The sequence below is a fragment of the Anomaloglossus baeobatrachus genome, chromosome 4 (genome assembly GCF_048569485.1).
Source record: "Anomaloglossus baeobatrachus isolate aAnoBae1 chromosome 4, aAnoBae1.hap1, whole genome shotgun sequence".
Lineage (NCBI taxonomy): Eukaryota > Metazoa > Chordata > Amphibia > Anura > Aromobatidae > Anomaloglossus > Anomaloglossus baeobatrachus.
In genome coordinates, this window is record NC_134356.1 from 485,759,466 (window position 1) to 485,774,442 (window position 14,977).

General features: G+C 39.5%; 1 protein-coding gene across 1 annotated transcript in view; it reads right to left on the minus strand.

Annotated features, from left to right (window-relative positions):
- Positions 1–14,977, minus strand: part of UNC13C (unc-13 homolog C) — a 1,075,146-nt gene that overhangs the window by 221,965 nt on the left and 838,204 nt on the right. The window contains exons 26-27 of the mRNA XM_075345771.1: positions 5,015–5,103; positions 3,826–3,975 (exon numbers count right to left, since the gene is read on the minus strand). Of these exons, the coding sequence (XP_075201886.1) occupies positions 3,826–3,975; positions 5,015–5,103 (239 nt within the window). The remainder of the gene's footprint in view (positions 1–3,825; positions 3,976–5,014; positions 5,104–14,977) is intronic.

Consider the following 14,977-nt stretch of genomic DNA (forward strand, 5'->3'; position numbering starts at 1 on the left):
AAACTAAATAGATATATAATAGATATACTGAAGGACATACACGGGGTTAGAACCTGGTGTAAAAGAAAGAAAAACAGCACGATGTCATGGAGGAGCAGAGACATCAACCACAGGACTACCGCCCCGAGTCGTAATTTATCATAGTCCTAAGGTGGTTTCCTATTAGGCAGGCAGCCTAAGGGTATAATGATGGAGCTCAAATTGCTGTCAAGGAATTGCTAGAAGAGAGCGGATGGCCGAGGGCTATGTGTGGAGTATATTGTGGAACCTTCAATGAAATGCAGTACGGCGCTAGTGTCAGAGAGGTGAACAAAGTTCAGAGGCGTGGGGAAAAAAACACAACCAAAGTACGCCTGCGCAGACTGGTGTTCAGAAAAAACAGGCAAAAATCAGAGAGACACAGTGTCTAACATATAGAAACTCGGGGGATGTATATTCACTGGGGGAAAAACTTTATATTGGATGGGTCACGGTCAAAAAACAGCTCATCTATAATAAAAAATGGAGCAAGTTTTTTTATATATATATTTTTATATTTATTTGGAAGTGTGCGCCCGATGTAATAGTATATAAGAATACATCACAAATATAGATCTTATTACTATTTAAATTATGTGGTTAGGGGGGGTGAAAAATGACAAGGGGCAAACTAAGCGGTATCCAGGTAATAAATGTAGGACAAACAGGAACCGGTATAAACAGGTAAAGTTCAGCGGCGTGGGAAGAATACCCCTATGCCTCCGCGAACAGAAAACTGCAAAAGGGGAGGGATAAAATGAGTGGTACGGGAACAAGTTTCAAAGAACTAGAAACCTCGTTCAAACTATAATAAGTTCAATTACTGGAGGAGGGGGATGATCAGAATGTAAAAGACTGGATAAGGGAAAAAAAAAATCCTCATAGTGTAAGAAGGAAAAGTGGTTAAAAAAATATATATTAATTTTTATTACGACATTAAAAAACTAGGAAGCATCTAACTCTGTATTTAAAAGCAAATTACCCTAAAAAATTATTGAAAAAGATGTATATAAATATATAAAAAAATCTGGTTTTCTGGTTTAGGACATATATAAAAATATGTTGTGGAATCATTAATAAATAAGTCAAAATTGAGAAAAATTATTATTACGGGTATATATAACCTAAAATCAATAGAATAGATCAGTGACCTCATTGAGACCCGACGGTTTAAGTGTACGTAGCCTATAGATCCAATAGGTCTCCTTTTTGTTGAGCATTTCCATACGGTTCGGGATAAAAGGAGGGATCTGTTCAATAGGGGTGACCCTAAGCTTAGATTTCCTATTGTGTGCTATAGTGACATGCCTAGACAATCCGTGTAGGAGAAAGCCTTTTTTAATGTTGTGACGATGTGAATTCAATCTATTGTGTAGTGGTTGTATCGTTCTGCCCACATACTGCTTATTACATTCACATTCGATCAAATAAATGACATAGTCAGATTGGCATGTTAGGTGGGTTTTGATAGGAAAAAATTCCTCCCCTGAACCAGAAAAGAATTGTGTCCTCCTATGTTGTATCGAGTAACAACAAAGGCAGTTCCTCATAAGGCATTTATAAGCACCAGAGGGTTTGACAGAAGACAAGACTGGGAGATGGGAACCTCCCTAAGTCTACTGGGGGCTAGCATATTCTTTTAGCTAGAGGCTCTCCTGAAGGTCACCCCGGGTTGTGCCGGTAAGCACCCCTCTAGGACCGGGTCATTTAGGAGAACCCCCCAATGTTTGGAAAGAATCTTCCTGATCCTCTCACCATCATTACTGAAAGTGGTGAGGAAGTTTGAGGAAAAGTCACAGGGCTTTGTGTCCCAAATCCCCGTTACTTTTTGTCTGATCAAATCCGTCTGGGTAAGGGTACTCGTAGCTTTATACGCTCCCTTTACAAGGTTAAAGGGGTATTCTTTCTAAAGGAACCTCTCCTTTAAAATGTCAGCCTGTTGTTTAAAATCAATGTTGAGCGAACAGTTCTTACGGATTCTTTTGTATTGATTCTTTGGTATATTAATAAGCCACTTGCTGTAGTGACTGCTGGAATAATGAATATACCCGTTGCTGTCAACCTTCGGTTTTGTGTTATCCTTGTTTTTTTTTTGTTGCACATTAAGTTGAGTTATGATGCAGTCAAGGACACTTAGGGTCAGTCAACATTGAGTGGGAACTCCATTGTGTATTCTCAGGGTGTTAACCTCCATGGTCTGGTAAGGACAAATCAAGGTGAAATTATGGATTTGTTGGGCATAGGTGCTGTGTTTCTCCTGTTTTGTATGTAACCTGGGTGTGTGTGGGCTCAGTTGTAACAGTAAGTTTGTGTGCCAAAGGAATATTGAAGGTATGAGGGAAAGGAGTAGTAAAAAATATCTTGATATATCCTATATCATTGTAGGGACTAGAACTATAAAATATATCTACATCTATCCAACCATTGTCAGAATTGGCGCTGAGGTCTAAAATTATTTTTTGCAATTGAGTTTTATTATAAATTTTACAGCATTTGCTTCTCCAGGCTCTTTGTTTTCCTGCACATTCAACTTTAATGTGGTCTATAGCTATAAATCAGCTGAAAGGAGCTCAGGAAAATATAGATAAAGAGTTACAAGCTGTCCTGTTAGATTGCCAGAATGAGCACACTATCAGATTCTCAGGTAAGGAGGTTAGACACTTTTTCTGGGGTAGCTTTAATCACAAGTTCTTCCAGCACATCTGCCCGTACAATGGCTGCGGATTGAGGAGCATGTGATAAGACCTGTCTATCGGCTTCTCCATTTAGTTTTCAAAATGGGGTCACTTGTGGGGAATTTCCACTGTTTAGGAAACTAGAGTATGATCTCCAGCACTTCAAAGAAGGTTAAAAATATTTATTGAGGTTCTATTAAAAAAGATCCATCGATCATGAAAACAGTGAGGGGGGACACATTAAGAGAAATCCAACATGTTTCAGCTAGTAGAGCCTTATTCAAGGATCCTTGAATAAGGCTCTACTAGCTGAAACATGTTGGATTTCTCTTAATGTGTCCCCCCTCACTGTTTTCATGATCGATGGATCTTTTTTAATAGAACCTCAATAAATATTTTTAACCTTCTTTGAAGTGCTGGAGATCATACTCTAGTTTCCTTGTCTGTGTTCTGCCTGAGGCCAGGGCAGCTCCGTGCACCAACACCGATCCTGACCTGGACTTTAGGAAGGGTGAGCTGAACTACTTTTTCTATTTTCTGTCAATTTCCACTGTTTAGGCACATCAGGGGCTCTGCAAACACAACATGGCATCCAAAATTGATTCCGGATGATTTTGCGTTTAAAAAGCCAAATGGCACTGCTTCCCTTTTTATCCCTGTCATGCGCCCAAACAGTTATTTTCCACCACATATGGGGTATTGGTGTACCTGGGAAAAATTGTACAAAAATTGAATGGTGTATTTTCTTCGGTAACCCTTTGTGAAAATACAAAATTTGGTGCAAAAGTAACAATTTTGTGGGAAAAATTTAAATTTTCATTTTTTCCCTTCCTCATTGCTTTAATTCCTGTGCAGCACATGAAGATCTTCTTAAATTTATCACAAACATGAATTACAACATGTCGCAAAAAAAATCTCAGAATCACTGAGATCCATTAAAGCGTTCTAGAATTATTACCTAATAAATTAATGCTGGTCAGAATTGAAAAAATTGACCCGGTCAGAAAACAGGCTTCGGGGCGGAGGGGTTAAAGCCCTTTAGTGAACTAATTTTAAGAATATTACACCTGGTAGAGGCACCAGACTTCAATATCATTCAACTGGACACCCTCACAAGAATTTTAATACTAACGTTTTATCCAGAAAATCCATCAATGGCCGCAGTACGATTTCAGCATCCATGGCAGCATTGTTCCTGTTTGCGGCTGCATTTCCATTCCCTCTCATCTGATTTAATTCCACACTCATTTGTCTCACACAGTCCTCAATTATGTTCTGGAAACTAGAAACACAAGAAAGTTGTAATAAGTTTTTAGCCTTTCTTTCCCTTTCCACCAATTGATTTACTTTGTCAGCCGCTATAATGAAGCACATTGTTACAAGAACAATTCTACATAGTCTTTGTTTTCCTTTGTCTGCTCACTCCACCTATCTCTTATCAGAATCATCTCACTTTTTACCTGCTATCTTCTTTTACACATTCTTATTGCCATTTTGATCCTTTCCATTTTTTATTTTATGTCTACAAGATACTAAAGAAAACAGTAAGCTCAACATAATAACAATGATCTCATTTATACCCTATTTCTTATTTTTTGATATTTCACCCATTCCTGATCATGGTGTGTAATTTGAGAGAAGAGGTCTCACGTGAAATCCATATTGACATATGTCATAAACCACACAACTAGGCCGATACGGTGACAAGAAAAGTGATATGGAGCCAAACACTCCTTGACTGAGCATATAATAACATTTTGTTCTGATCATAAGAGCACTTCAGTCTTAATACAATTTGGTTATGTATTTTATGTATTACAATTCTAAAGATCTAGAGGCTAAATCTGAGAATTACATTCTATCATATTATATGATAATGGGTAGAGCTACAAATAAAACATAGCTATATCTCAATGTATAGTATACTGAAAATGTGTTGAAAAATAGATAAACCATTGTGGCACTAGTATAAAGGATTCTGTCAAATCCTTAATTTCTAAGGGCCTAATTTATAGCTGATTAAAAATGGATTGCATAGCGGAACATATGTTACTGACGGAAATGATAAATGAAACATCAGGGGTTTTTTTTCGTTCTTTTAATCTAAGTGGCATCTTCTAGATGACTCCTCTATTCTGTAAGCCAGAAGCAAAGGAAACCTGACTAAACTGTGGCCAACTAATTGTTAATGTATGGCATGTAGCACCATGAAAATGGCACTAAATTTAATAAAGATAAAACAATAAAAACAATAGAGCAGAGTAAGGTACCTAAACAGAACCTATAGCAAATAGTTCAAACCTCGTAATGATTGGCATTACCTTACTCCAAACGTGCAGCTAAGCTCATCCAACACAGCGCTAAGCTTCATCTGGAGTTCCTTAAGCATTATACTGGCATCCGGATCCAGCTGCAGAGAGAAACATGGATGTAACAAAACAGTTTAATCAGAACTTAGAATCTGCCTCCACTAAGAGTCTTATTTCGCACCTTCCAAAATAGCAATTTTCTTAATTTGAAAGATTTTTTTTGCCTTCTGTCATCTGCTTGATATAGAATTGGAGAATGATTTGTTTATCTGGGTCTGAATGTCATGAATGATGAAGATATATTGAATAGGCTTTGGAGACAACACATAAAAAGAAAGTAACCTATTTTCTTGGTGAGTCCCATAAATGTTGTTGCTCATTCCTTGTAGATACATAGTAGGCCATATTTCCTTGCTGGATAATTTAGTCATCCATAGAGGAACATGTGAACCCCCTTGTGGGCCCTGCAAAAGAAATGGGCCAACAGCCCTCCATAGGCCTATACATGCTGTTTTCAGCACAGTAAATTCAATTGTGGTAGGAAATAAGGAGGAATCCAGAATCCACAATAGGAGGAGAGGATAGGATCATCTTAAAAAAGCATCTTTATTGAAAATGATTAAACTCCATAAGACCAAGCAAACGCATTTCAGATGTATTGCTCTTACTCATAGCTTGAGTAAGGGCAGTACACACCAGAAACGCATGAAGCTATATCTTATGAATTTTAATAATTTTCAATAAAGATGCTTTTTTAGGAAGATTATCCTATCCTCTCCTCCTATTGTGGAAGCTGGATTCCTCATTTCCTAAAACAGTTGTTGACTTGGGAGTCAGCCAGGAATCTAATTTGTGCACCGCACCCTGGCTGTTCATCTACCGGCGACTGATGAGCTGCTAAACTTTTACTTTTACAGTACATTAAATGCCCTGTATACTAACAGTGGCAGCACACAGCATATCCAGCTTATACGTCTATATAATAAATTTAGCCATTTATTTAAACACTAGTAATTTCTTTTTATTAAATAGAGATATTGTCTGGCTGAGATCATATCTAGGAGTAAAAACAGGCTACCAACTTCCAAGAACCACTTTGACACTGCGGTAGGGCTCCCAGTCCCCACCAATCATCTTGCACCTTCTTGCTGCTGTTACTGTGTGAACATATACTGTCAGCTCACATAATTTACAGGCCTTCTAATCCAAGCTTAGAGCCAGGGATAAAGCTTTAGAGTTGACAGCAGTATGAATTCTCTTTATAGACCCTATGTACCAAGTTCAACATTGTAAGCACAATTGTGCCCTTACCTTGCTGTAAGTTTTCCACAGTCAAAAAAATAAAGTTACTGGCTTTGAAAAAAAATGAAAAAGTCAAAAAAGTAAATTCCAAAAACTCAAAAGGAATAAAGCTTTGATACAGTACATACACATAGGGAAAATGGAATAAATAGAGCTATTGTTTATTGGACATTTTTTGGTTTAGGCTACAGGTTCCGTAAATGGAGTAATTCTGTAATGACACAGCAGTAGGAAAATGTAGTAAAAGTCAGATACCCCTTATTGCACTGTGCTCCCATGGTAATTATCATTGGGCTAAAGTGTAGCTATTAATTAACAAGGACTGGCATTGAAATAACATGCAGCATCGGTTATCCTATGCTAATAGCGCTTTTCAATTGATTTTCGGTGCAAGGTTAATGTGAATGATTCCATTGTTAACTAGGTAATAACTAGCTTGCTACTTATATTGGCACTGTTATATTGGGAGAAAAAAGTCTTGATCAGGATTTTTTATGCTTTTAGCTGTTTGCTACAAACTGTCAATGTACAAACAGTGTTCAGGCATGTTGTATTATTTAGATGGAAATTAGTAAATTGAATGTTTGCCAATTTATGGCTAGGTACGTAAAATCAACTAATTCTAGAGATCAACCCATTATTATGATCTCCATCAACGTTGTTGTACATTGCTTCATTTCCCCTTTGGTGGTCTTGCTAAAAAGTGAACCAATGCTATAGAGAACCACTAGTACTGTCTCACTAGTGGTGGTACCAGATGTTGTCAGGTGGTCATTGAAAAAAAATAAGGAATTGTCTAAAGACCAATGTGAGTAATCACAATCTGGACATTAGCACAAGGAAGTACAAGATGCAATGGGATGAAACTAAAAGGAAAGAGATTCAGATTAGACATTACAAAAAACTTTCTGAGAGTGAGGGCAGTCAGAGCGGAACAGGCGGCCATGGGAGGTGGTGAGCTCTCCATCAATGGAAATCTGCAAGTGGAAGCTGGATTAAACATATAGCTGGGATGATTTAAGAAAACCTGCACTCATAGGGGATTGAACTCGATGGCTCTTGAGGTCCCTTCCAACTCTACCATTCTATGATTCTATGTTGGTGTTATATGAGTATAAGCAACAGAAAGTAAACTACAGAGAAAGCAAGATATTTACTGTGAGATAGTAATTTACAGCAGCCGTCCGAAAAAAAATGTAAGGTATAAAAAAGTAGCATTCTATCAGAACAAGACTATCTTATATTAATATAAAATCCATTTCTTTCCTAATTCTATATACGCTACATTGGAACACGATTTTTTAATGTTAAACACAATTTACTAGTTCCCTTGATTGCTAAAAAGCTCTGGGGCTGCTGTAGTATTCATAGACTTTTAGATGTTTATTGCTATTCAAGGTACATTACAACTGCACTCCCATATGCCTTATAAACCTCAGGTTATACATTGGAAAATTGCCAGTTGAGAGCTCTTGGGGGCCTCTACAGGAAATGTTGATTTATGTCTCTTGACCCGTGTCTCGGTAACTATTTATATTGTAGATGCAATGAAAAGTAGCCTTGCGGTGCACAGCGAGGCTGGATACTGTAAAGCTACCAGATAGGATAAACCAGCATCATTTCTATGGTTTCTAACATTTTTCAGTGTTTTATTATCACAAATGTGAGTTGGCTTTTGGCCAATATTCTCTTTTTTCGTAATATTTCAGCACATTGAGAATTCCTCATCGATGAAATACATATACTTATAGGCTTATTTAATGTTGTGGTAGAAGGTGAACATTATTAGTTCATAGAAAAATGCCTTTGTTATAAAGGTCTTTTATTCTGCGGGAAAAATCTACCATGCAATTACACTGCTAAATGGCTTGGTGAATTGTTATTATGTTCCCGCTTCCCATTATATCTATAGACTAAAATGACCAAAATGGGATTATTTTGTGTTTGAAAACAAACATGGATCTCATTCGCCGGTAACTACAATTATGCAAATGTATTAATAGGTCTAACTGAAGGTAAAAATTATCAAAAGCCATACCAGTGCATTAGGAGAAAGAATAAGGCTTTTGTTAAAAACGATATGATGTACAAATAGGCAAACAATGCTTCCTGACCGAAATTATGTGTATAGACTCGAATGGACTAGCAATGAAGTGTAAAGCATATAATCACCACCAAATACTGTTTTACAGTTTACAAGTACAATTAAAGCCATGATTACATCTCGGTTTTAGTCTCTCTTCACTGTATGTACTGGGAAAAGCACCCAAAGTATACAATAATTGGAAGCAGTGATGGATTGCCAGCAGTGGCATCCATAGGCTGTAATGACTTCCGATTAACGGATATGTCAACAGCTTTTTATAACATAGATGTTAAACAAATGCCATAATAGTCTATTTATGGCATCTGTCACGGGGATCCATCACCTATAACGGATGCCTGTGATGGACGCAGGATAATGGTATCCATCATCCTTATGTTTCCATAATTTAAAACCGAGTATACCATGTGGCAAATGTTACTTTTTTATTTCTCTTTGATGGATGAATGCGGAAGGTATCCCCATCGCAAAAGAAACTCAGAAATGTCAGCTACTACACTATTTCATCCTTCTTTTTATTAAGGTGTACTGATGAATATCAACCTCATGGATGCAAGCTAATGGACTCCTATGGACCAGTTTAGTAAGTACTTTGAGAGGTTTTACACTACTCATTAAATGTGAAATCAGCAAAGACTAATACATATTTAAATGGAGTTAAAAACTATATTAGAAAACTGCATTAACAACTTTAATGAAGTCAAAGCTAAAATCTCCTTTTGCATCTTGAGCTGGTGTTTTTATTATACTATTTTTATGTAGGTGTAATGTTTTGATCTCCTGTTATTGCATTTTAATAAAATGTTGTGGCGACAAAAAAATTTAATTTTGGAATTATTTTCTCACTATGCTGTGTCAGATTAATTGACTTTATATTTTGATAGATCGTGCATTTCTGAACGCGGCAATACCAAATATGTGTATTTATTTATGTTTTAATTTCAATAGGGCAATTTCAACTTTTAGTTTTTTTTTCTTTTCATATATTTTTTAAAAATCTCTTCTAACATTTTTTATTGATTTTACTAGTCCCTCAAGGGGACTTTTGGACTGTACAGTCTGATCGTTTGTGCTGATACAAGCGCTACTTCAGCATCGCTCTGCTCAGCAGAAATGCAGCTCTCCTGAGAATGTTGGCGGCATTCACTGGAAACAAGTCATGGCAGTGAAAGGGGTCTTCATCTGAACCCACTCTGCCATGGCAACCTATTGGCATCCCATGACCACATCAAGAGGCTATTAATAGCAGCGGGGAAAGGCACAAACTCTGCCGAAGCGTTTTAGTTCGACAGTGTGATCTAAGGGGTTAACAGGTACAGGTGGATCTCCTATCTTAGCTGCACATATAGGTACGTCATTGGTCATGAAGGGGCTAATTCATGTCTTGAGCAACACACAGCTCTGCAGTCTCCTTACTTCCTGGTTGTTGAGTGGGAAGAAGCTCTTACTTGGGTAATTTGTTCTAAACAGTGCAGTTGTACAACACTGTACAGAGCTAGTTATCTTAGGATTTTTTAAAAAAAGATTATTGGACCTAGATTCTTATAAAGTGTCAGGAAGAATTGACAGTGGGACCTGTCATTAGCTCTTCCTCCATTATGCATTTTGTGTAATATCTCTATTTGAGCCCAGGTGAATTGGTTAGGTTTATTACTGACACTGACATATATAAAAACATGCAATTACTGCAGAGAGGTGGGCAGAACTAAGTAAAAGTATGTCTGGATGGCTGGTTCATGAAATATAATATTTGTTGGACGCTTTAACTTACTGTTTAAGAGGAAACTTGTTTATCTTTAGTCAGCGGCCGGGCAGGGAGGAAATGTTTTTCTATTTTTCTGCTAAAAATTGCCTGGCCTATTTTATTTAACATAAATCCATTTTGGACTCTTTACAAATATATAGAATAGAAATTTAATTGACGACTTTCCCCATAAGAACAGATCCCAAAGTTGTATACTGAAAACATATAGTGCCTACAAGTAGTATTCAACCCCCTGCAGATTTAGCAGGTTTGATAAGATGCAAATAAGGTAGAGCCTGCAAACTTCAAACAAGAGCAGGATTTATTAACAGATGCATAAATCTTACAAACCAACAAGTTATGTTGCTCAGTTAAATTTTAATAAATTTTCAACATAAAAGTGTAGGTCAATTATTATTCAACCCCTAGGTTTAATATTTTGTGCAATAACCCTTGTTTGCAATTACAGCTAATAATCGTCATTTATAAGACCTGATCAGGCCGGCACAGGTCTCTGAAGTTATCTTGGCCCACTCCTCCATGCAGATCTTCTCCAAGTTATCTAGGTTCTTTGGGTGTCTCATGTGGACTTTAATCTTGAGCTCCGTCCTCAAGTTTTCAATTGGGTTAAGGTCAGGAGACTGACTAGGCCACTGTAACACCTTGATTTTTTCCCTCGTGAACCAGGCCTTGGTTTTCTTGGCTGTGTGCTTTGGGTCGTTGTCTTGTTGGAAGATGAAATGACGACCCATCTTAAGATCCTTGATGGAGGAGCGGAGGTTCTTGGCCAAAATCTCCAGGTAGGCCGTGCTATCCATCTTCCCATGGATGCGGACCAGATGGCCAGGGAAACAGCCCCACAGCATGATGTTGCCACCACCATGCTTGACTGTAGGAATGGTATTCTTGGGGTCGTATGCAGTGCCATCCAGTCTCCAAACGTCACGTGTGTGGTTGGCACCAAAGATCTCGATCTTGGTCTCATCACACCAGAGAACCTTGAACCAGTCTGTCTCAGAGTCCTCCAAGTGATCATGAGCAAACTGTAGACGAGCCTTGACATGACGCTTTGAAAGTAAAGGTACCTTACGGGCTCGTCTGGAACGGAGACCATTGCGGTGGAGTACGTTACTTATGGTATTGACTGAAACCAATGTCCCCACTGCCATGAGATCTTCCCGGAGCTCCTTCCTTGTTGTCCTTGGGTTAGCCTTGACTCTTCGGACAAGCCTGGCCTCGGCACGGGTGGAAACTTTCAAAGGCTGTCCAGGCCGTGGAAGGCTAACAGTAGTTCCATAAGCCTTCCACTTCTGGATGATGCTCCCAACAGTGGAGACAGGTAGGCCCAACTCCTTGGAAAGGGTTTTGTACCCCTTGCCAACCTTGTGACCCTCCACGATCTTGTCTCTGATGGCCTTGGAATGCTCCTTTGTCTTTCCCATGTTGACCAAGTATGAGTGCTGTTCACAAGTTTGGGGAGGGTCTTAATTAGTCAGAAAAGGCTGGAAAAAGAAATAATTAATCCATACATGTGAAGCTCATTGTTCTTTGTGCCTGAAATACTTCTTAATACTTTAGGGGAACTAAACAGAATTCTGGTGGTTTGAGGGGTTGAATAATAAATGACCCTCTGAATAAACTTTTCACAATTTAAAAAAAAAATAAAAAAAGAAATAACATTCTTTTTTGCTGCAGTGCATTTCACACTTCCAGGCTGATCTACAGTCCAAATGTCAAAATGCCAAGTTAATTCCGAATGTGTAAACCTGCTAAATCTGCAGGGGGTTGAATACTACTTGTAAGCACTGTACGTATGACAGTTGACCCCTACACACACAATGGATGAGTAAACCCCTACTATACACAGCTCCTGACACGCAAGTTCACAAGTCAACTGCTTCATTGTAAAAGTTGCATACACAATGCACAAGCTCCTAGCAACAGCACAAAGCTCCACACTTAGGTCCAAGTCCACAAGTCCATGCTTACAGTGCACAGCTCCATACACAGTGCACTGGTCCATCCCTACAGTGTACACCTCCACACACAATGCATTGGTCCATCCCTACAGTGTACACCTCCACAAACAGTGCACTGATCCATCCCTACAGTGTACACCTCCACAAACAGTGCACTGATCCATCCCTACAGTGTACACCTCCATACTCAGTGCACTGGTCCATCCCTACAGTGTACAGCTCCCCACACAGTGTACTGGTCCATCCCTACAATGTACAGCTCCCCACACAGTGTACTGGTCCATCCCTACAGTGTACACCTCCCCACACAGTGCACTGATCTATCGCTACAGTGTACACCTCCACAAACAGTGCACTGATCCATCCCTACAGTGTACACCTCCACACACAGTGCACTGGTCCATCCCTACAGTGTACACCTCCCCACACAGTGCACTGGTCCATCCCTACAGTGTACACCTCCCCACACAGTGCACTGGTCCATCCCTACAGTGTAAACCTCCCCACACAGTGCACTGGTCCATCGCTACAGTGTACAGCTCCCCACACAGTGTACTGGTCCATCCCTACAGTGTACACCTCCCCACACAGTGCACTGATCCATCGCTACAGTGTACACCTCCACAAACAGTGCACTGATCCATCCCTACAGTGTACACCTCCACACACAGTGCACTGGTCCATCCCTACAGTGTACACCTCCCCACACAGTGCACTGGTCCATCCCTACAGTGTACACCTCCCCCACACAGTGCACTGGTCCATCCCTACAGTGTGCACCTCCCCACACAGTACACTGGTCCATCCCTACAGTGTACACCTCCCCACACAGTGCACTGGTCCATCCCTACAGTGTACACCTCCCCACACAGTGCACTGGTCCATCCCTACAGTGTAAACCTCCCCACACAGTGCACTGGTCCATCCCTACAGTGTACAGCTCCCCACACAGTGTACTGGTCCATCCCTACAGTGTACACCTCCCCACACAGTGCACTGGTCCATCCCTACAGTGTACACCTCCACACACAGTGCACTGGTCCATCCCTACAGTGTGCACCTCCCCACACAGTACACTGGTCCATCCCTACAGTGTACACCTCCCCACACAGTGCACTGGTACATCCCTATATTGTACACCTCCACACACAGTGCATTGATCCATCCCTACAGTGTACACCTCCTCACACAGTGCACAACCCATCCTTACAGTGACAACTCCATAAACAGTGCACAGGTCAATCCCAACAGTGCACACTTCCACATACAGTGGACAGGTCCATCCCTACAGTACACACCTTCTCAACCCCTGTGAGTAGCTCTACTATGCCTACAGTACACACTTCCACACACACAGTACACAAGTCCATGCCTAGAGTGTACAGTTCCACACTCCCTATGCCCGGATCCACACATAAAGTGCATAGCTCTACATCCACAATGCACAACGTGTCTCCCGTACTACACAGCGCTTGAGCATGCTCTTCCCATCTATCCTTTCCTCTATCTCTTCCATTATTGACACTTTTCTAAGTCCCTTGAATGACATTTATTCACAAATAGAATACAATTTAGTAAACTCTATGTTATTTGCCATTTTGTAACATTTACACTAACAGCTTTTTTTCAATGCGAGGCTAAAACAGTATGTAAAAGGAAATTAGAATTAATACAAAATGAATCCAATATTAAAATGAACACTTTCTAACCTAAGGCGACTGTATACAAGAGACAATATTATAGCATTCAGTCTAATGACTTCCATAACATGCAAACATTGTTAGGAGTGAAGTATCGGAGTGTCAGATTCCTGCCGCTCCACTCATGTTTGAAGATGCGCTTAAAAGCATTGAAGCAGCAAAGGTTCCTGGATGTTCTTCTCACCTTACATTAGCTTTCTTACTTGTATATAATAAATGTGATAGGAATGATATGGTAGGCAGCAAACGCACCGGAATTATTACAATGACAAATGCAATAACTGTTGACATTGCCTGGCCTCTTTGTGGAACTGTCACCATTTTGTTGCTTCACATTTGATGCTCACGTTCCCTAATTTGTTTATATCGTCCTGCTAAGCTTTATACAAAGTGCAGAACAATGAGAGGCAATTCTAATTATGTAAAGTCTGAGGATGAACCTTGTTTACAGAGCAGTTAATAGTGAGACATAGGTCAGACGTCACCAAGGTTTTTAATAGTACATCAGGGATGGGTTCGAAGAGGACAGATTTTATAATGCTTGTGGTAGTCAACAGCTGCTGAGAAAGAATAAAAATGGTGCGAAATGTGAATTTTAGAGAGAGAGCTAATTACTGGCAATTGGTAATCCTGGCTAAGCCTTCTAGAAAGGAAAAGCTTAACCCTTTCACGACCGGCCGATTTTTCGCTTTCCGTTTTTTTTTTTCGCCATTCTTTTTCTGAGAGACGTAACTTTTTTATTTTTCAGTCAATATGGTCATGTGAGGGCTCATTTTTTGCGGAACGAGCTGTACTTTTAAATGAAACCATCAGTTTTCCCATATAGTGTACTAGAAAATGGCAAAAAAATTCCAAATGCTGAAAAATTGCAAAAAAAGTGCGATAGCACTATGGTTTTTGAGATATTTTATTCACTGTGTTCATTATATGGTAAAACTGATGTGTGGGTGTGATGCCTCAGGTCAGTGCGAGTTCGTAGACACCAAACATGTATAGGTCTACTTTTATATAAGGGGTTAAAAAAAAATCGGAAGTTTGTCCGAAAAAAGTGGCGCACGTTTTACGCCATATTCCGTGACCCGTAGCGTTCTCATTTTTCGGGATCTTAGGCTCAATGACGGCTTATTTTTTGCGTCTCGAGCTGAC